General features: G+C 36.4%; 1 protein-coding gene across 2 annotated transcripts; it reads right to left on the bottom strand.

Moving 5' to 3' along the window:
- Window positions 1-1,778: 1,778 nt before the first annotated feature.
- Window positions 1,779-22,736, bottom strand: CHODL (chondrolectin). 2 transcript variants are annotated; one of them, XM_055127979.1, is made up of 7 exons: window positions 22,314-22,736; window positions 13,446-13,755; window positions 13,146-13,303; window positions 8,536-8,622; window positions 6,548-6,650; window positions 4,672-4,750; window positions 1,779-3,166 (listed from the first exon to the last, which is right to left on the bottom strand). In XM_055127979.1, exons 1-7 carry the CDS (start codon window positions 22,390-22,392, stop codon window positions 3,164-3,166), a joined length of 819 nt encoding a protein of 272 aa, XP_054983954.1. In that variant the 5' UTR covers window positions 22,393-22,736; the 3' UTR covers window positions 1,779-3,163. The 2 variants fall into 2 exon arrangements, with proteins under 2 accessions (XP_054983954.1, XP_004607036.1); XM_004606979.2 differs by lacking the exon at window positions 4,672-4,750.
- Window positions 22,737-23,398: the final 662 nt, after the last annotated feature.

The raw sequence follows: 23,398 nt of genomic DNA, 5'->3' as shown, positions 1-23,398 counted from the left end.
TCAGACAATATAAGAGTGCACATATTATATATGTTTTTCTCTGTTTTGTATTTGTTATAATGAAATCTTCAAACCGGTGCAAAATTTATTTAGGCACAGTTAAGTTGCCCATTAAGAGGCCAAATGTGTGGAATAAATGAATTTGATTCACCGCTTTAATCTTTTGGATCATTTCCAGAATATGTGCAAACTTTAACTCAGCTTACTACAAAAAAGCTGCTCATGTATTTGGGGGATACAACTATATTAGTTTGATTTTACAAACATAACATACACCAACACACACATTTTTACTCTAGTCCATATGCTTCAAAAATAGTAGAAAAGAGAGTGAGTTATAGAAGTTTAATGATTAATTCAATGAGTATAGACTAACTTAAACTAAAAATGAGTTTTAGGCTGGACCGAATGATTATTACTAAAGTAATGAAGAGAATGTTTGGAATTGTTGTGCAGGCATAAATGATTTTGAAAGTTTGGGGAGGATAGTAGAGAATTGTGATGAGCTCAAAGATCATCTCTGTGAAACACATCAGAGAAAGGAGAAGTAAGAATTATTTTAATCCTATCAGAATCTTAAACTCTATGTTAAAGATAAAAATTTAGGATCCTCTGAACACACTTTGAAGAACTTTTTTTTTTTTGAAGAACTTTTTGATAATCTAATCCTAAGAAGGAGGGTAGAACAGTTAGGGGAAATGAAACAACACAATAAGGAATGTTATTTGATTTGCCTATCTAAATATTGTTCAGCAACTCACTCATATTCCAAAAACCCATATTAGAGATACATTCTCAGATAAATATAACAGATACACCATGTACTCCTTTTCAGTTTTCAAAGGTCAGCTAAAACTTTTTGAAACTCTGAGAACAAATTCACTATGCTCTTCAAGTTAGAAAGGAATTCACTGCCCTGCTCCTAGTAGCTCAGGGGTTTAGTAACGGATACCATCAGAATTCTCCAGGCCTGGATCCAGATAAAAGGCAAAATCAAGGCCTTTTCCTGTGACTTCGCCTTTTCTGCTCTGCAGCTGTTGGTGTCCTGGGTGGCACTGACAAAGGGGAAACCTTGTTTCCTTCTCATGGAGTCCTAAGTGAAGGGAGAAAAGCATGGAAATGCAGGATGGGAACTAGTAGCAAAGAGGACATCTCAGCAGCTGCAGTTGTGTTCTGCCCAGAATGATGGGTGGCCAAGAAAACGGAGTGCGGAATGTGTTTGGCACTTACGGCTGGTCTGCAATAGGACATCCCCACAGTCCCTAAGGGGCTGAAAAGTTGCCAAGGTCCACAAAGTTCTATATTGTCTGTTAACTGGGCCAACTAACAATAGTTGTGACCGGCCTGAATAAGAATTCTTTGCTATTCAATAGAATTTGACAAGGGAAAGACTAGCATTTTTTTTCCTTTTTATCCTTTTTTTTTTTTTTTTTTTTTTTTTTTACTTTTTGGGTCACACCTGGCCATGCACAGAGGTTACTCCTGCCTCTGCATTCAGGAATTACTCCTGGCAGTGCTCAGGGGACCAAATGGGATGCTGGGAATTGAACCTGGGTCGCCGCATGCAAGGCAAACACCCTACCAAAATTAAAAGCGATACCTTGTGCTATCACTCCAACCCCAAGACTAAATTTTAAATGACCATTTTAAAGACAACTGCCATCTCTACCACACGTAAACAGTCATTTGCTTTCATCTCTGTGTGTTGACATCTGTGTGCATCAGGCATCTATGTTTTGGTCCCTTAGAGATTTATCAGACACCAGTCATCATTCTTCAGAAATCATAATTTTTTTTTATTTGGTTTAAAAGGAACTGGATAGTTACAACTTTCTCTTAAGAAGAAGGCGCCACAAGCATTGAAGAAATGAGGATGAGACTTGAAGGAGACTCGCTTTAGTCTCCCAGTCAAGTCCTCAACAATGAGTGTTGCCATTGATGTCTCCCATCCGTTTTCATGCTAATTCATTACTTGAGTTTTCTTCCTTGCTGAAATGTCAGTGAGCTGTGCTTACCTCCCCCATCCATGACCATTAATATTGTCCCAACTCCAAGACCCCTTTGTATGCCAAAGGAGGCTAAACAGAGTTAGGGGGAAAACTTAGGAATATTTTGTAGCTATCTACCTCTAGTGACAACTTTGGCCCCCCAAAGTATGACTCTTTGTTTTGTAGACAAGAGAGGGGCAAACTGATTTCAGAACCTTCAAGGGACTACTTGTGGTTAAACAGGCAACATGTGAAGACATACGAATCATACTGTTTATGCTACTTCTTTTGTTCGAGATTGAGTGTATTATTGTTTAAACAGTTCTTATTAAAGTTACTACAAAATCGGTTTAATTTTAAATTAAAAAATAATTGTAAGGCACATGTCTTGCACAATTGAAATTAGACAATCCTTGCCTTTACGTAAAATATTTTAGTAGATTTACTCCACAGTTAATGAAATAGCTTATTTCCTAAACATAGTCTGACCAAAAGCAGAAAAACTGAAAAAAGGATGAGTCATTTCTAGAAAAGAAACGTGTTCTAAGGTAATATATTTGTGTTTGTGTGATTTAAGTTGAAAATAGTGATAAATTTGTTTAGTCAAAACAGCATGTATTGAAAAATTAAATACCATAAAAATAAATATAAGAACTGTCCATTTTTATCAAACACTTATGTAAAGGTAAAACATTTTGAACACTGAAAATTTCAATACAATTTACAGTACATTAGCTTGATTATAACCTAAGAAAGATAAAAGAAGCTAAAGTTTTTGCTCCTAGCACACATATTTCTGAGGCATTGATAGCAATTTTATCTACACGGTCCATTCCGTTTACTTGAAGTTCAGGTACATCCTTCAGCAAAATAAGCATGTTTCACTCCATTATTAGCACAGCATTATTTTATAAATGAAATCATAGGCATATAAAAATTATTTTAGTATTTGCCTCAAGGGGGAGCTTACAATTCATCTTGCAGATCCTTTGAGATTTCAAGCCATTCCAAGCAAATGTTCTGATGCCATTCCTTATACTTATCCAGAATTCTAAATCTCTAATTTCTTTTCTGAAGTCAAGTTTATCAATTATTATACTTCCATACCACTTTCCTTTCTGGTGCTTTTTGAAATCCAAAGTGTAGACTGGTTTGGACTAGTTTTTGTTCTTCCTTTACTGAAAAACATAAGAAGAAATAAATTTAATGGACGAGACTGCATCGCAAGTGAAGCTTGTCAGCGCCCAAGTGGGGAGAATTTAAGACCCTTCTTATCAAAGGCTCCTTCTCTCACCTTCATATTTTTTCAGTCCTACAAAAAAAATTTGATTATTCCAGTGCACAAAAATGATAAACAGTTCATATGAAGTAATTAAAAAATAAATACATTTTTTTCTGTCTGACCCTTTAGAACTTATGATTCTCTCTCTCATATACACACAAACTATATCTGACACAATACCAAAAAAATGTATTGTAATCAACCAATTAATCTTTGACCAATGATTTTTGATATTTGCCTTCTGAATATTTTAACTGATCGTGTATATAATACAAGATCATTAAGAATGCTTTTGCTGTAGATATAAGGACCTTGCTACTCTACTCATTGTGTTCTGTCATGGAGTCCATTAATAAAAGTTGATTTTTTTGTCTCTGAAACCAGTATAGTTCAATGCAGTTGCAAGAGAAGGCTCTGAGGAGGAGCTCCTGAGTTCATCTTCAATCTGATAGAGAACTCTTGTCTTAGATTGAGAATTTATACTCACACAACCAGCATGCACTTGAGACCGACAGTGCTAATAAATTTGGAGACTGAGTTATTTCCTAACCTCTTCACATTAAAATTTAAAATTTAGGCCACTGTGAGTGCAGTTGCAGAAGTTCCTATTCCTGCAAGTCCCTGAAAATCTCTATTTCAGGTCATTATTTACAAGATCACTCATACAAGTCTCAATTCCTTTTGATATTTCCTATTCATGAACTCAACCTGAATCACCAACCAGGTCCCTATTACATTCTGCACTCTCATCCTCTCCAACAGCTTCTGCAGCATACCTGCTGGTAAGTTTCTGCCTCATTCCCTTCATTTTCCATTTACCAGACATGCCAGGAATTCAAAGAAAGGGAAAATCTCCTTCTAAATAGTCTGAGCAAGGCAGTTTGGTAGTTACCTAGGTGATTACGCTTGAGCAAGAGTTCATTACTAACAAAATACTACAAGGAGAGGCAGAGAGCTAGCACAAAGCTCAAGAGTATCGTTTTTCTCACCAAGCCCTACTTGGTGTAGACTTGGTTGTCTATCCTTAGACTGAAGATGGTGGGGTTAGTAGTCCCAGGGACTTCCAGTGTGGCCTGGTGGTACCACCAGAAGTGGTCTATAGCACTGAGGTATAAAATAAAGAAAATAAAATACTATGTCAATTGACACACTTTGGAGATCTGTACCAAAATAAGATCGATACATCTTCACCTCTGAAGTGATCAAACAAGAACGAAACAGAAGTCAAGCAAAGTCTATAAAAAGCATGAGAGTTTCTCAGGTGAAAAGGAAAGGGTGGTTAAGCTATTAATGTGATTCTCAGATAACATTAGTATTTCATGTGAGTTACTACTACTAGTTAAGGAGACGAGTGTGGTTATTTGGAACATGACATGGAATGATAGAAACCATGATGTATACCAGATTGGAATTTAAACTTTCTGCAAGGCATTCAGATGATAATGGAGTTGAATCTTTGATGAAGTTTCTCCTTGCTTTCCTGGAAGAAAGGAAAATGGGAGGCTCTAAGAACGAATGAATTAGTCACTTAAATTAATTCTGGCATCTGCAGGTACTCGATCTTGCTTTGTTTTCAAACACTTAAAAATGTCACAGATCTTAAAAGTGTAAAAGTCTGGAAAACTTTTGAATGAATGGAAACTCTACAATTCTACACTATTTAGAAAAAGTCTAAAGCACATTTTAGAGAAAACTCTGTTACTGGCACTCTGATAATTCTTATCTTAGAAATGATGAAGTGAATATTTTTTAAATAGCTTTTTCAAACTGAGTTGTCCTTAACTGCTCTTCCTTAACAGTTTAACTGGAGTAGGAGCATGTTTTATTATAATTGTTTTGGTACACCATAGCTTTTCATAGTGATAAATCATCCTTCCATCAATTAAAACTAATGGCAGGAAATTAGAACATTTTTTATTTACTATCTTTCATATACATATTGGATATTTTATATATATTTATACATATCATATATATACATATATATATATAGGGAACACCTGTAAAGGTGATTAGAGGCTTCCCGAAAAGCCTCCATCCCTCTCAGAGAACCCGGCAAGCTACCGAGAGTATCCCTCCCACATGGCAGAGCCTGGAAAGCTACCCATGGCATACTGGATATGCCAAAAACAGTAACAAGGATGGTCCTCATTCCCCTGATTTTGAAATATCCTCCAATATGCCATCGGGCTACACTAGAATGCGACAGGGATGGATGGAGATGTTACTGGCGCCTGCTCAAGCAAATTGGTGAACAATGGAATGACAGTTATACAGTGATACAATGGTATTGGATATTTTAGAGAACACAAAATTTAGTATCAATTGGCCAGCCTTTATTATCATCCAGATGCAAAAGTTAAGTGTGCAATTCATATGGTTTTATTCTTTTAAAAAAGCTTATGCATGCCATTTATAGTATACATCTGTTTAAATTTTTTCTCACTAGTTTTGTTGCTTAGTGGATACTTTAGGGTTAATTTATTAAAAGAAAAAGATGCAGTAGATTCAAAAAATAAAATTTACCTCATTTGAGGGTCTCTTCCAGGAGGAGGCATTATCATGACCAGTTTTTATTTAAACACCCTGAAAAAGAGGTCTCACAACCCAACATATTTGCCTTTATCTTCTAATACACACTTATAGCTCATTTATGACTTTTTAAATGGATTTGACAAAGTAGGCACAGAAAAACTTTATCTAATTTAAGGTCTGAATAAACAGAGAGAAAAGAATGTCCTAAAAATCTTGTTATGATATTTCATTCTATTGCAAGTTACCTGCCAAAACATGACCTAATTTTACCATTGTATTTTACTCCCCATACTGAAATGTTTGTTTTGAAATGAAAGAGATATGGATAACTGAAATCTGAAAAAAGCACTGCAAAGTGCACCTGCAAATGTCTTATTATTACCAGAATTCAAGGTTTAAGTGTCTAGCATGAGTGCTTGCATGTAATAAACAAATGATTGTACCACAAAGTTTTATTTGAATTTCAGATCTGCCACAGATACTCCTATACATCCCAAGCAAATTGTGTAGCGAATCTAAACTGCCATATTCTTAACCAAAAAAAAAGTATATAAAGGGGTACCTGTATCATATAAATAGATTAAATGAGATAGTGAGAGAATTCTATAAAAGATATAGTTATTTACTTATCTATTGCAAATATAAAAATCTACTTTCTTAAGGCAAATTTAATACATACCTTAATATTTAAAAAAAAGCATTTAAACATTCAACTTTTATTTAATATGTATGAATTATTTACCTTTTATGAAGCATCTGGAAACAGCAGGTTCCAAAAGCAACTAATATCAGTAAAAGCAGTGGAATTGTAGGAATAACAACATAAATTAGGTTGGGAATTATGCCTACAAAAGTAAGACAGTTTTAGTGCAAATAGAGAGTTAAGAGTCCAACACAAAAGATTTTTTAAAGGTTCCAGAAATCAAAGTAAAATTGAATTATCAATAAATAGATATGAATAAAAATCTTTCCCAAAATAATAGAATGAAAGAATATATTTTTTGCTAACATTAAAATCAAAACAATACTATCATGTTCCAATTCAAAGTCTATATTTTCTAAATTATATCTGCAATTCATAATTTAATAACAATTAAGTTATCTTTTGAATTAATTCTGGAACAATAACTGTTATTAAGATAATTGTTGATTTGATAGACAAATTATGATTCTAGCCAAAAGGCACAGTGCCATAATGATATGAAAGACTTTCTAGGATTAAAAAATTTGAAATATTAACTGATTAGGCAGTAATAAGACATGCATACCAGAGGCATAAAAATTTGATTGAATTAAATTTTAAAATAAAATATTTTTTAAATTCTGTTCCATAATGCTTGATAATTTAGGATATTCTTGGCACAATAAAAATCTCTTAAATTTTACAAGTGACCTCATTAAATACTTTTTCAATGTTATAATGGGAGCATACTCCCAACATAAACACTTAAGGATAGCTATCATTAGGTGTATATGTCTGCGTGGTTTTAAAATTAAGCACCTCAGGCTTGCTCTTCAAGCCCATGCACACATATCTTGCTAGCCCGTCTCTCTTTGTTTGCTTAATTCCACTCTGAAGAAGTCTATGTTCTCTCTAGAACATACTTCCCATTCCTCTCCTCTTTCTAAGCTAGTTTAATTTAATAAAACTAACTTACTTCACACAAAGGTAGGGTAGTTTTTGTAAAAAAAAAAAGAAAAAATTAAAAATTAAAATTAAATAAAATCAGGCACAAAAAAGTATGACGTTCAATATGACCACATAAAAAATTTGATCTAAAAATCTATGCACTTAGCAAATCAAAAGCTGCCATAATGATCAATCTTAATAATTCTGAGCAAACTGAATCAGACTTGGATCAAACTATCCATTTATTTGTACTTAATTCCTTTGTTAACAAAACGATATATGTTAATTGAGCTCAGTGATGGGAAAAAATCTGTTATATTTTCACTTACTCTCAAACCTCTGAGAAGTGACTTCAAGCATTTTTAGCCATCAGGAATATTTTCATTTTTTTAAAGTTATCATTTCTTACAAATATACATAATAATTCCCTATTTTTTGTGTAATTTTAATAACCTTCAAAAAAAATTTGATGCAGAATCTCGGGCACTATAAGGAGTGGGGTTAAATCAAGATTTCTATACAATTGGAAAAAGGCCATGGCAAAATGGGCCCTTAATGGTACCAAGAGCAAAACATGCAACTTATAGTGAGATTGCAAGTTTGATTGTTTTGCAAACAATTTTGTACTAGAGGCAGGTGGAAGGCCTCATTGAAAGCTCAGTGTGCGATCTTCTGCTGTTCAGTGATAACATTTTGGTAACCTGCAATCAGCCAATGTAGTTACACCATGGTAACCTGCAAAGGTTACAAAGCAGACTCTGCATTTGATGCCCACACCCACAGTTAGCCAATCCCTGGGCACCACTTGATCCAGGAGACTGGATGTGCAGTTTTATATCCTAAAGGCTACCTTGTGAACAAGGGTTTTAATCTGAATTACTTAATATAGATACCACCACATGAGGTAAAAAATGAGAAGGAAACAAAATAGGCTCATCTATCATAACGCTAGTTCCTCATCTTTTGTTCTAGTCTAATTAAAAAGTAAAATCCTAATCACCCACATTCAGTGTATGACTTGACCAAGCAACCAGTTAAGTTGCAGCAGTTGTGAAGCTGATTCTATTACTCATAGAGGTGTCAGATTGTAAAATAATTACCTGCTTCAGTGACAACCACATTCTGATGGGCATCCCCAGGTTGATTTGTAAAGTAAGTCTTTTCTACAGGAGCAGTTGGATTAATCTCTATAAATCAAAAATACAAGCATCATATAGAAAAAATATGCAAACACATATAGGTTGTAAGAATGAATAAATATAAAAATAAATCATAGATTTAAATGCCTATTAAGAAAAAATAAATATATTATAGCTTTGGTTTTAGAACAAATTAAAAACATTTTTTTTTATTTTTTCCTTTTGGGTCACACCCAGCAATGTTCAGGGGTTTAGTCCTGGCTCTGCACTCAGGAATTACTCTTGGAGGTGCTCAGGGGACCATATGGAATGCCGGGGATCAAAACCAGGTTAGCTGCATGCAAGGCAGGTATCCTACTCACTGTACTATCACACCAACCCCAAAAGTCACAGATTTTATATTAAGTTTGTCTAAAATTATTTAACTATATAGGTATCATTTTCTTTAAGTCAAGGCAAATCCTCGATGAATCCTTGCAACTTGAAGTCACTTGGTGAATCACTGCAATCGAAAAGTTCACCCATCAATCAACATCATCTAGGTTGGTGACAGCCTTTAGTAATAAACACAATGCAGGTATAAAACTAGACAAAGATAAGGATCAACTAGTAAGTCTGAGTGGTGGTGGTGGGGAATGTGCACTGGTGGAGGGATGGGTGTTTGATCATTGTGAGGTTGTAACCCAAACATGAAAGCTTGTAACTATCTCACAATGATTCAATAAAATTTTAAAAATTAAAAAAAAAACTAGACAAAGATAAGGATCAACTAGTAAGTCTGAGTACTAAGACATTAACTACATGTAAACAAGTACAAACAAATGAAGGATGTCTTTACTCATGTCAGCGTACTATTCAAGCTTCTCACAATAATGATAGATAGATGGGCTGCTTTTGAAATTGCTAAACAGGTAATGATCTTATAGTACGCTTCTATCCTTATAATGCGATCCCAGAATTTATTTTCAAAGACTGTCTGCTTTCTTAAAGAATAAGAAATCAAACCTTTCCCATAGTTTGTTTTCCTGGCTTATGAGAAAAGAAAGATCACTTCAATTTGCTACAAGTGAAAATAATGACATTTCTTATCATGGTCTGATATCTTCAAATTACCTTCTGTTTCTCCTAAGCCATAATTTGTTAAATTAATAGTTCACTGAAAGAAAGTTGACTTGCTACAAAAATCACCTACAATTATTTTATTGGTCAAAATTTATAACTCTCCATCTTTGTCAATTGAAAAAAGAGAAAAAAAAACACATGCAGTAAAATTTTTACGGAATAATAAAATATTTAGTGTTATATTTACTACTCCAATTTACCTACTTGCAAATGTAGTCCTACGCTACATTTAGTTTTCTACAGAACTAAGGCACGCTGCACTTGTAAATCAAACTTTCAATTAACTCAACTGCTGATTATGTAATAAAACATAATCCCAGAATCCTATTTTAGTGTCTCAAAGCCAGTAACATACATATAATTTTAACAAACACAAAAATTAGGTTCAGACATATTCCCCCCATAAAAATATATTTGACAACATTGTAAGACACAAAGAATAAATAATCAGCATAGGTACACAACAGAAATGGTGGAGAAAAAGTAAGAAAGTTCACAAATGAATTATTTAGCTCCAGCATAGTTAGGTTTGGTTGTTTCATTCTTTTTCCATTTTATATATCATGAATCATGCTAATAGGATACATGTGAGAGCAGAAAAAGAAGAGTACCTTGAAATCATACTATATTTCTCGTATAGTTGAAGAATAAAGTTCAAAATAATTAGTGCTATAATTTACAAATGTCACTCATTCCATTTGCTTAATACCCCAGTTCTTTCACTACTAAAAAGCTAATCACTCACTACTAAGGAAATGATTCTAAGCAAGAGATTTTGTCACACCAATATTCTCACAAAAGGGAGGGGGGAGGATAAACTTAATTTTAAAAAATCACTAAGTAGGAAATAGTGAAATAAAAGTTTGAAATGTTTTAAAATAAATGATATTTTATATTCCACAGATGAGTGCAATCTTTCTATGTCTGTCTCATTTCACTTAACACAATACTTTCCATGTTGATCCACTTATATGAAAATTTTATGACTTCATCTTTTCTAACAGCTGCATAGTATTCCATAGTGTAGATGTACCAAAGTTTCTTTAACCAGTCATCTGTTTTTGGGCAGTCTGATTTTTCCCAGATTTTCGCTATTGTAAACAGTGCTGCAATGAACATACAAATGCAGATGTCATTTCTACTATATCTTTTTGCCTCTCCAGGATATATTCCCAGGAGTGGTATTGTTGGGTTAAATGGGAGCTCAATTTCTAATTTCTTGAGAATTCTCCATATTGTTTTCCAAAAGGGCTGAACCAGTCGGCATTTCCACCAGCAGTGAAGGAGAGTCCTTTCTCTCTGAGACTAACACCCAAGAGTAGTAGAATAAGGACCAGGAGGTCTGCCTCACAGCTTGGAAACTGGCCTCACATGCTGGAGTAAAAGGTAGCTCAGATAGAGAAGGGAACACCAAGTAGAGGATGTTGGGAGGACCCATTTGGGTTGGAAGATATGAACTAAAAGTAGACTATGGACCAAATATGGGGGCCACTCAATACCTCTATTGCAAACTACAACATCCAAAAGGAGGGAGAACAAGAGGTAGAGGAGGTAGAGTGGGGTGGTGGGGGATGGGGTGGGGGTAGTGAGAGGGATACCGGGGTCATTGGTGGAGGAGAATGGGGGGGAGGGATGGGTAAATAATCACTGTATGAAATGCAAACACAAAAGTTCCTAAGTTTGTAACTGTACATTGATTCTCTAATAAAAATTTTTAAAAATGATAGAAATAACAAGCACACATAAGATCAATTGTAAAATTAAAGAGTTTTTTGCATGGAGGGGTAATACCCAACAGTACTCAAGTTTTACTCCTAGCTCTGTGCTCAGAGATCACTCCTGAGAGGGCTCAGGACCATTTAGGGTTCCAGGATCTGAATCCGGACTGGCCCTGTGCAAGGCAAGCATCCTACACAACATATTATCTTGCCAGCCCCAAACTATTGATGTTTTAAAACAATTTATATTAAAGACACTTGTTGATAAACTATAGGTTATTTTTATAGTGGGGTAAAATATAAGGAAAAAAGAATAACTCCAGGTCTTATAAGATCTTTCATTTGTAATCTAAACCTAGAGTAATTAATGCAAATTAAGTGAAGAAAATACTGAAATTAATTGTCATTTTTAATATGTGGTATGCCTGTGATCTAAAATAACAAATAAATACATAAGTATACAAAGCATCAAAAAATTCATCTAAAATCTCAAAGGAAGAAGAGGAAAATATTTTATTAAGAATACTTCAGATTGTTTTATTTTATTTAAGTCTGAAATATCTTGTGTCACAATTTTAAAAGAACAAATAATTCTAGCTTCATTTTTTTCCCAGGAACATCTAAAGACAAAATAAAGTAAGTGCAAAACATATTTAGCTCTGTAAAAGCTTCTAGAAACATAATAACGGGCTTAGCAACCATCTTGATTCTTTAAACTATAAGGGTTTATTTAAAGAATAAACTCACCAGGGATATAGACTGTTGGCTAATAAACTCTAGAATAGGACACATATAAAGAAAAGCTAAGTCTAATCCAAATAATCCCTTGTGCATTATGGTTTTCGGAGAAAAGGAATCACATAATATCAAGAGTATAATGGAAGTGGCAGCACTTGAATATAATTACCTTTAGTGAACACAGAGTGAGGTCAAGCAGAGGGCCCCTTGAAAAAACTAAACAGACACTTGCAAACTCCAGGTGGAAGAACAACAAAACATCTCTAAACCTAAGTATCCAATGTAATTTCTTTAATGATTTTAAAAAGTGAGCTTCTGTATTTTTATTAATCTGTCTTTTGGTCAAGCAGTGAGGTTGTTGAACTGTATTATTCAAAGTCATTCAAATCCACAACAGAAAACCACCCAAGTGTTGATCAAATCAATGTAGCCTTTTCAATTATAATGTATGGAGAGTGGATAACTGAAAAAGTCCTGTTTCAGAGAACTACAGGGAAAACATGGCACTTAGTCTGACTTGTTTTCACTAGACTGATGTGTGAAGATCTCTTTAACATTTACTGAGGAGCAGAGGCCAAGTATCAAACTGGGAAATGCTAAGTTAATGTCCCAGGAGGAAGTTTCTCTATTTCCTTAAGTTACCAGATAACACCTCAAGAACTGTGTCTCAGATGTGGAAATCTTTATGGGGCTTTTGCAACTTCTTCACTTACATTATACAACATGCTTAAATATCTGAATGGCATATTCCTCTTCAAAAAAAAATGTTTCTTGAGATAAATTTATGATCTTACTATGAGAAACGATTAGTTTCTCTTAGACATGTCTCCAGATCTTTCTATGCTTACTACATTGGGTAGTTTTATAGAATGTAAGATGCTTTGGTATGCTTAATGAGTGAAGTCAATCCAAGATTCAAAGCAGAAAAATAACTAGGACCAAAGTTGTGGAATAATGGCAGCAAATAGCTACAAGATCTGGTAAGCTTCATACCTGGTTCATACTTGCAGATGTAATTGTGCTTCATGTTGCACCTGTCATCATTCCACTGGTAAAGATAGGGACCCCCAAGGCCAGGATTAGCTGTTGGTTGGTGATACATCACAACACACTTTTCACTTCCACAGGAAGGTTCGTCAGTATACCAGTTCCTGCAAGTAAAAAAACAACAGGAAAACTCCATAAGTGATCCCGCCCTCCGCCCTTATTCTATTCCGATCGGATCTGCAGAAATCTCTCTTCACCCTTTCAAGGCCCCCAGAACACATTTAAGTTCTCAGAGCCCACACTCACCGGTACTGGGAAACGCTTCCGTCGGACCACTGGTAGAGATCAGGGCAGGGGCCAGAGGCTTGCCCCTCTCCATTTCTCCAAAGCCCTATCCAGAAATCACCATCGGAAATTCCTGTTCCCGGTTTTGTCAAGTTTTGCAACATGTTCTCTATCAATTTCTGTTCTGCTTCGTTCTCAAGGCTGAGAAGGGCGCCCCCCTCGCTCTCACAAGCCAGCCGGGCCTCCAGGAAGCTCACCCGGCTGGACAGTTCATGGAAGTAGGCCATTTTGTAGCAGGGATGCTTGAAGTCAGCAAAGCAAACTTTTTGGCCTGAAAGAAGAATATATATCCATGTATCCACGTGAGCTTTAGTAATGAGGATGCTAAGAAGGTTGAAAAATGACCCAAACAAGAAATATTCTATCAAAACTGCTTCATTTAGGACATACAGGATTTAAGGTGCTTGCCTTGGATGCAGCCCACCCCAGGGATATGCCAAGAACTAAATATGGTCCACGGAGCACCACCAGGTGTGATTCCCGAGCACACAGTTGGGAGTAAGTCCTGGACACAGCTGAATGTGGCTCAGAAACAAAACCAAAGAATAATCGTGTCTTCATTAAATCACTGTCATGTTTAAGATTAAAAATGTCAATTTATAAAATTGAATTGGTTTTCTAATAAACTTGTGACAAAACTTGATAAATCACACTTCAACAGCATTTTAGTAAAGGTAGTCACTATTCTAAATTAGCTTTTTGACAAACAAAACGTTTATTTAAAGGATAATTTGAAAATTCAATTTTATATACCCCTACATTTAAACAGAATGGATTCTAGTAGTGACTAAGTAATTAATAAAACTATTAGTAGACATAAAGGGAAATAAGTCAAATGCTGACTCATAATAAAACAATATATATGCATATACAGAATACATTTAAGATGTATGTATCACATGTATATATGGAATATATATTATATATATGAAATATTATACTGTGTGGGATTTAGCCAATACTACCAGCACTGGAATTTCATTTATTCTATGATTTATACCTGTCCATTTTTACTATTATACATGTGTGTCAAGATTATAAGGCCTGGAGCAATATTAAAGTGGATTGAATGTTTGCCTTGTACAAGGCCCACAGGGTTTGATTCCTGGCATGTCATATGGTCTCAAAATCCTTGCCAAGATGATGCCTGAGCATACAAATCCAGGAATAAGCCCGGAGCTGTTGGGTGTGGTCCCCAAACAAACAAATAAAAAAAGATTGTAAATTGTAAAGACAATTTCCAGGACAGTCATGCTGCTTCGTTTTGATTTTTGCTAGTCTACTTGATTTACCTCTCATCTCTAGCTGTCAACTTTAAAAGCCATAACAGATTCCTTACCCCTATCCTGGAAGCCATAGTCTTTAATCTCTTCATTTTCTTAGATTTCAGTTTAGGGGGTGATGCCAAAAACCAAACTATCAAGCATTTTGAACCAAATCAAGTTGAATTGTTAACTTTTTTTTTTTTTGGTATGATATCATGATATAGTTCTGCTTTCTTCCAATGCATCTACATGGTTACTCTTGGTGGAATTTAAGGTTTGTGTTTTTTTGTGTTTTTTTTTAACTATATGTTTGATTTTTTTAGCCAAGAAAGTCTATCAGCAATAGGGTGGTGAAGTTGTAATTGTACTAAAATATTAGTTTGAGAAGCAAACATTCGATTTGTATTCTTAATTACAACCCAAGAGCATCACACTGATCCAGCTTCAGTGTCACATCCATTCTCCCCCAGAATAAGTGATTAATGACCTATGATGATACCCAGAGGCAGTGGGAGGCAGAAATCAGCAGAAGGTCATTAACCTCACAAGAGTTTTTAAGTAATGGGCATTCAATATCTTGATACAAGCTGAGAACAGTCAGTTAATAAAACAAAGCTTCCCGAATTGCAAGGAAGGCATCAATTATACTCTCAGTCTGTAGACTTTTCTGAATGCAGGAATAGCACATCAAATAATATGAACCAATTATCTTACTACCCTAATTCTTAATGAAAAATAACCTGTTTGTATAAATGACCGTTAGAAGCTAGAGTTAAAGAGACTTCACAAAACAACATCAATATGAGATAAATAATCTTTGATAAATCATCATAGATGTCTCAATGGTTGGCCATAATGTAATTATTATATTGATTTTCATTTTCCGAAAACTTTATAAATGTTGTGGTGAATTTAGTGTTTAAAAATAGTTAATCCTGTAGTAGTCGAAAATGCTCTTATGTTTAGTGATGCTTGTCTTCCTGTTTTTAAGGCAAGTTCTAGTTCCATTTTCTCTAGCAATATCCTCTACATATTCATTTTTAAATATATCCTAACTGCATTCCCTAGAGTTTTGAATTTGTTTACTCTTTTGCTCCAAGTGCTCTCAGACTTGGATTTTGTTCCAGAACTTTTGAAATGTTAAATTTGTCCAGCAAAACTGTTCTGTAAAATGTGGGAAGGAAATTAATTTAAAAAAAAAAAGAAAATAGATTAACCAGAAGTTTCAATGAGTAAGACTTATTTAGCCTTCTTGGTTTATTTTGATGATTTTTTTTTTTGGCAGGGATCACACCAAGCGATGCTCAGGAGTTACTTCTGGCTCTGCACTCAGGATTCACTCCTGGCGGTGCTCAGGGGACCATATGGGATGCTGGGAATCGAACCCAGGTCGGCCACATGCAAGGCAAATGCCCTACCTGCTGTGCTATCACTCCAGCCCCAGAGTAAGACATATTTAGAAAGCAAAAGCATATCATATTCAGAGAATACATGAACACTATTTATATGCTAAAAGTGTCTGCTTATATGTTAAAAATAAATGTAATACAGTTTTACACATATGTGCTAACACTAAACAAATGGTAAGAATTTAGGGGATTCATTGATTATTCATTGATTCATTCATTCATTATAAATGTAAAAACTAGTCTTCCAAATTAAATAAGTAACAGAGCTTCATGTGTCATGTGGAAATTCTTGACACCAGTATGTTGCTCAGTAGAGAAATAATAGTAGCATTTTAAGAACAGGAAGTATATTTAAAGTAATTACTACTCCATGGGCCCTGAAGACAATTAACTAATCTCAGTGTGAGGTGTTTTCTCTTTGCTTATTAATGATGGAAAGATGCAGACATCCTGGGGAATTGTGGTGGCTGTATATCTAAATGCTCTTAAAGGAATGAGACCAAGACCAGTAATCTAATACAGATAGATACTACCTGCAAAGTGTAGTGATTGTCAATTGTTCTCACTGATTTTGAATTCAAAAGTTCAGTTTAGCTCTTGCAAACAATTTTTCAAATATTAAAATTGCACTGCCAATTTTTATGGTTAATATATTATCATTAAAAGAGGACCTCGAGTTTCTTTATACTTAGTTCAATTTGGCCACTGATAGCCACTTCTTTGTGCAAAGTTAATCCAAGTTGCAGCAATCAGAAGAGGAAGTTATTGAACCACTTGTGACCATTTCAATTGATCCCCTTTGAGTGAAACTCCGAGAGCTGGAAAACAAATGTTACTCTAATTACCAGAATGTTCTATTGACATGGAGCTTCTTGAAGTAACCCTGCTACTTCTATAAAGTCTTATCTTTTAGAAAAATATCATGTGTACCTCATTTCTCATATTTTGAGATCACATGAACCTCCTTTTTTCTCACTTTTTAATGTTATATTTAGATAACATTGCACGTGGAATATTTATGAGCTAGAAAATTTCAGAAGTAGCAATTTTATTATGTTAATGTTGTCTTAATTTGTTCTAAAAATAACTAAATACACAAAGTCTGTGGTAATAAATATCCTCTGATTGTTGGACTATTGATGATAAAGTTAAGAGCTTTTCCACCTATATTTCTACAAACAGGAAGAGCTAATGAGATTTTTAGGAAAAATGGTAGAGTAAGAGATTTCTTTCTAGTTATTTTTGTTGACATGATCTAGATGTGTGGTCAGATGTAAGTCTTAAATATGAAAGAATTTAAATATTTCAGTACTGAAATTCCAGTAAAACAATCAGTATATTCATATAATTACGAATATGGAACTTTGGAATACATATAATAGAACCATGGAAGTATTCACTTCCTCTTGAAGCCCCTATATGCTTCTTTCTAGTACTGGAACTGAAAATAAATACAAGTTTTTCCCCTTTCTGAAAGCATGTGGAATTTCCCAGCTGAAGAAGTATGACACACAGCTGATATCACCATCTCTAAAATGATCTAAGATCATAATAGACTTAATAATCAGTGAAGAAGAACTTCACTGATTCTTCTTGGAGGCAGAACACTGGAACGATGGTGGAGAGATGCTGACACTCTAGTGAAATGGATGGTGATGGCACGTTTTATGCATGAAGCCCTGCCACTATCAATATTGTGAATCACTGTCATTCCGTTGCTCATTGATTTGCTCGAGCGGGCACCAGTAACGTCTACATTGTTGTTACTGTTTTTGGCATATCAAATACGCTGTGGTTAGCTTGCCAGGCTCTGCTGTGGGGGTCGAGATACTCTCAGTAGCTTGCTCGGCTCTCCGAGAGGGACGGTGGAATCAAAACCGGGTCAGCCACATGCAAGGCAAATGCTTTACCCACTGTGCTATTGCTCCAGCCCATTGTAAATCACTGTACATAAAATAAAAAATTTTTAAAGGTATTTTATTACACAAACATTCATACACAAGGTTAATAATGGAGCATCTTCTAGTTCAGAGATATGTCCTTAATGATTTCTTGTCCATCCTTTTTATTTTCCAAATCAGACAAGAAAAGTTCAGGCTGACTTCCCCCTTGTAACAAGGAATGTAAATTGAATTATTGAGTGATATATTATACCATCCTGAGTTATATATTGAGTTATATATTATATCAACCTGTTACAACAATGAAAGAACACATATTACAAGAGTGAAAAAAAATCTTGGAAATTTTCTATAAAAATATTGACCAAACACATTTTCTATAAAAATATCCACCAAACGAAATAGCTAGCAGTGAAGACAGTTGTTCACAGTAAACACAGTTATTAAGAGTATTATCTGGATTTTCATGTTGGGCCTCTTTAGTTAATGTTATTCCTCTTTGAACGTTAATGTAATAGGTATTACCATCTTTGGGGAAAAGTCATAAAACCCAGACCATGAAATGATGAAAAATAAAAGTGTTTTTTTAAAAAAAACAAAGGCATAAAATGATGAAAAACAGTTAAGAGAAATGTTTATGATAAATGGCTAGTGGATGAAATGACTGGTAATGAGATTAATTTGTTCCTTTCTTGCCCAAGAGATACTTAAAGTAATTGCATCTTTGGAAAAACTGCAGTGTCATCACTTTATGCTTTTGATGATGTCATGGAATAATACCATCAGCTTGGACCTGCTCAGCAGTTTTGAGTCTCCCATGCTACTCATGCTACTATGTTAACTTGTATGCTATCATCACCAACTATGATTTTGCAATATTCAGTGACATTTGAATGATTACAAAGTGTGCTCTCTAAATCACCCAGTCTCCTAAATAACATCCATGACATTTTTACTAAGTAGAAATTAAAATGTGTTCTGCAGATATATTTGAAGGTACCAGAAGTTACATTAATGCCAATTTGCAGGATACTCAGGTGATCACTGCTGTGCATACTAAAAAATTGAAGTTAAAAAGAAAGAAAGAAATTGCTTCAAAACATTTTCAGTTTTTAATATGTGTGACTCTTCACATTCACTCAGCTTAGAGGCAAATTTTTAACACTCCATTTTATGATGCATCCGTATTATATGATGAACATCTTACTTATGTCCTATGGAATTTGTCATTATCTAATCAGTTTCAATGCACAAAATTAAATTATTATAGCCCCTGCAAATATCGCCTACACAACCAGGCTCAGTAACAAACCAGGTTAGTTCTAGGATTCCAGAAGTTTCTCAAACCTCGAACCATATATGCATTAAATATTCCTGTTATCATCTTCATAGCTGTATATTTTCAGTCATATAATTGTACATCAAATTATAGTCACTAATATCAAAATAAATTTCTGTTGTTGGTACATGCTACTAAATTGCAAAGGAAAGTTTATAATATTTTTAATGTTTCTTATTAAAAGTATTCACTTCATTAAGAGGCAATGCTTTCATTTTCAAAAGTGTAATGATTTGAAAATATTAGAAAGCATATTATTGATTTTTTTAAAGTTTTTTAGGCCACATCTGGTGATACTCAGGGATTAATCCTGCACTCAGGAGTTACTCCTAGCAGTGCTCAAGAGACCAAATGGGATGCCAGGGATCAGCTGCATGCAAAGCAAGTGTCCTACCCACTGCACTATTGCTCCAGTCCCCTAACGATTTTAAGGTACTAAAATTACAAAAGCTTCTATGAAGTATTAAGTTGAGGTTGGAAGGTAAATGACTGGCTTACTAATAGAAATTGTAGCACTGTCATCGGGTTGTACATCAATTTGCTCTAGCAGGCACCAGTAAGGGCTCCATTGTGAGACTTGTTGTTACTTTTTTTGGCATATCGAATACACCAAAGTTTTTTTGACATTAATAAATGTAAAATGAACTTCATATACTTTAGGTAAGTTTGTTTTCAGTAATTTCTCCCAAAATGCTTATTTCAGTTAATAGGTATTTGAGTTGAAATTTGGTAAACTGTCCCTAGTGGCATGAAAATGTTGATGCACGTCTTAAAACTTAACACTGACCATAAAAACATTAGATTCACTTTCTCCAAAATTTTAAGTTTTAGAGTGCTCTGAATACATTTATTCTGCCTAAAACATATAATCTAAAAAATTAGTCTTCAATAAAATAAATCACAAATCAATTTAAGATGTTTACATTTAAATGGGGATTTTTATGGCCATGGACAGCTAAATTATTCATTTAAAAATCTAACTAAGTAATTGTTTTAATATCAAATAAACATCATTATGCTAAATCAAATATATCATGTTCAGTTAATTAGAAATTTTCCAGATGTCACCTACAAGATTCCTGTAAAAAAATAGAACAACACAGAAAAATATTGGCAGTGATTTGTGCAATAATAGAACAAAAGAATAAACTTTGGTCAACATTTTAGGTTGGCATTTTATATATCAGAATAAACATATATATTTAATTTATATACCCCCCTTTCTTTTGCAAAATTAAATAATGTAAGCCCAAACAATAAAAATGATACTATTTAAATCAGTGGTGTATTTCTATGACTTCAAAATACCAATGCCCAAAACATAGTATCTGCTATTCTCTTACTTGCAATAATAAATTTGATAAATTCTAAATCCATTAAGTAAGTGATTCAGACATGCAGATCAGTTGATATAGTGCACTTTTCATTCCAGTTAAATCGGGGAGGAAAGGAACGTATTGTTTGGTTTCTGTGACACCCTTATTTGATACTGTAAAGTTGTGTGTGTGTGTTTTTAACATAAATAAAATTAGCTTCCTTCCCCTGCCCCTAATGTGAGCCACATTATTTTTTTTTTTTACAAATGACATTTCACAATGAATTTAATTCCACTGTCTCTCCAGAGGGCTGAAAGTTACTGGGAAATGATTGATAACAAGACATTGAAGAATTATATCCTGAAGATGCAGAACATAACATATTGCTGAGGGGAAGATCAGTGACAATTAAGCTTAATATGCCTCTTTCCAAAGGTCTGGCCTCACTACTAATTAAGTTGCTGTCATTTGTCATTTAACTCTACCTCTAATGACACCTGTTAGACAGAGGCACAGCATGTGAAGAGGAATTTGTAAAAACTTCCCGTGATGAAAGCACACGCCCACATTCAACAAATATTTATCGCCACGCTTAAATAAGCATCACGAGTCATTCCAATAGTGGGAGCAAGCGCTCAGCCTTCATGGAAGGTCCCAGTCTTTCTTTTAAGACGCGTGAGACTCTACATGCTTTTCTTGGAGAGATCGCCCCGAAAGTAAAGAGGGTAAACGCAATATAAACTGTTCGATCGGAGAACAGTGAACGAAGAAATTAGAAAAAGCATAAAAACTGGTTGAGAGCTTGGTTGTCCTGACATTTCCCTGGTTTCTCCATAGACTTAATTGCGTTCCTGGAGTGTCCAGGATCCTGCAGTCGCTCCCCCTCCGCGCCTCACCCCAACTCTAGCTGAGTTCCTTCTGTGAGCAGTCCCCAGATTGGAATGAAGCTTGCAAAGGCAGCGCACACTCTGGGACCATGCACACCGGTGCGTCTCCTGTTCTTTGTCAGTCCTCCTGAGAACAAAGGCTGTGCGCCCAAGGGTGGGGGAAGTAAACTGCAATTCGCCAGGGAACAGGTCTGAGATCAGAAGTCCACCAAGGAAACCGAGCGCCAGGGCTGAGATGGATCCAAGCCCGATAAGGGGGGGGGGGGTGGTGCGGGGGTGGGGGTGGCATTCCTGCAGCCAGTCTTCTGCGCCTGGGTTCCCTCTGCTACTGCGGCACCCCGCCCCGTTTGCAGGTGCCCAGCCCATGCGCTGTGGCCAACTCTTTCACAAAGTGGGTGAAAGACTCCTGGCAAAAAGGCTGAAAGCGCTCGGCATGAAGCTAGAGCTCGCCGCCTAAGCTCTCCAAACAAGCACTTTGGCAAAAATTTAAAAAAAAAAAAAATCAACTTTTCTCAGTGTGTGCGCGCACGTGCATCATGAGCTTAGGCGATGGACTGGAGAATCCAACACACGGACACACACACACACACACACACACACACACACACACACACACACACACACACGCCTCCGCCCAGCCCCTAGACCCGCACGGGTATCCCCCTCACCATCAGCATCACCACCCGCCCCGGAGAGCCGCCACCCGACTCACCGCTGACCACCCGGCGGCAGGCGGCTCGGTGGCCGCAGAGCAGCGCGGCGCCCAGCAGGAGCCAGACCACGCGACTCATCGCGACGCGGCGGCAGCAGCAGGTGTGGCGAAGAGCGAAGGTGGTGGTGTCGGGGGCCTCGCAGGAGGGCTCCCCGTGCAGCCTCGGCTCGGAAACGCACAGCCCCGCTCTCCCCGAGTCCCTACTCCAGCTGGCACCCAGCGATCCGGAGTCTGGGGCGCATCGCCTTGAGCCCGACGTGCAGCTGGTGGCCCGGGCGCGCGCGGGATGCAGGGAGGGGACGGAGTTGGGGAGAGTGAAAGGGAAGTTCAGGAGCCCTGCGTCTAGCTGAGGCAAGGCAGCGCCCCTATTTGGATTGCATCGACCCCCTTGACTCCCCTTCTGGCCTCTGGCTGGCTGAGCCAATTGCGCCCCGAGGTTCTCAGCAGCAGCCGCCGCTCAGCGCTGGAGGCTCCTTATATACCGGATCCGAGGTCCCAGCCCCTCGCTACTCATCATGTTTAACTGCTTCGTCTCCTTCTGTCCTGCCGACTGTCGCAGCCCCTCCCCTCAAAACTGGAGCCACTTTGCAAACAGTCCAGTCAGCAGCCCCGCCTCCTCCTCTTGGCTCCAAGGAGGTCCCCTCTGCGTTCGCTACCAGTCCCGATACTCATTTATGTAAAATGTGACAGCTTTGCCATTAAAGTCTGCTAAAAGTTGGATCCATTTGGTTTTCTCCAAGATTAATGTCCACGCGGATGCCAAGTTATGGGGCTTTTCTCTTTTTGTGCTAAATTGCTTGATCATAGGTATAGGGAGATGTGGAGCTCTAGGCACTATTTAAGATGGATTGGCGGAAAGGGAGCCAAAAATCTGCTCGGGGGATTATAGAATGTGCCAGGTTTCCCCCTTCGTCCGCCACCCCTACCCCCACACCTAGACTCTGCACATAAATGAGTTCCAAGCAGGTTGTTGGAATAAACGGCCACAGGAATAAAGCCCCAAGTGCAAATTCAGGAGGGTATTTGGGTAGCAATCCAATCCCACTATTTGTAACTCCAGAGAAAACCAACACACACACACACAC

The sequence above is a fragment of the Sorex araneus genome, chromosome 2 (assembly GCF_027595985.1).
Source record: "Sorex araneus isolate mSorAra2 chromosome 2, mSorAra2.pri, whole genome shotgun sequence".
Classification (NCBI taxonomy): domain Eukaryota; kingdom Metazoa; phylum Chordata; class Mammalia; order Eulipotyphla; family Soricidae; genus Sorex; species Sorex araneus.
Note: the sequence above shows the minus strand (reverse complement) of the source record. Positions and strands in the feature narration are given on the sequence as shown.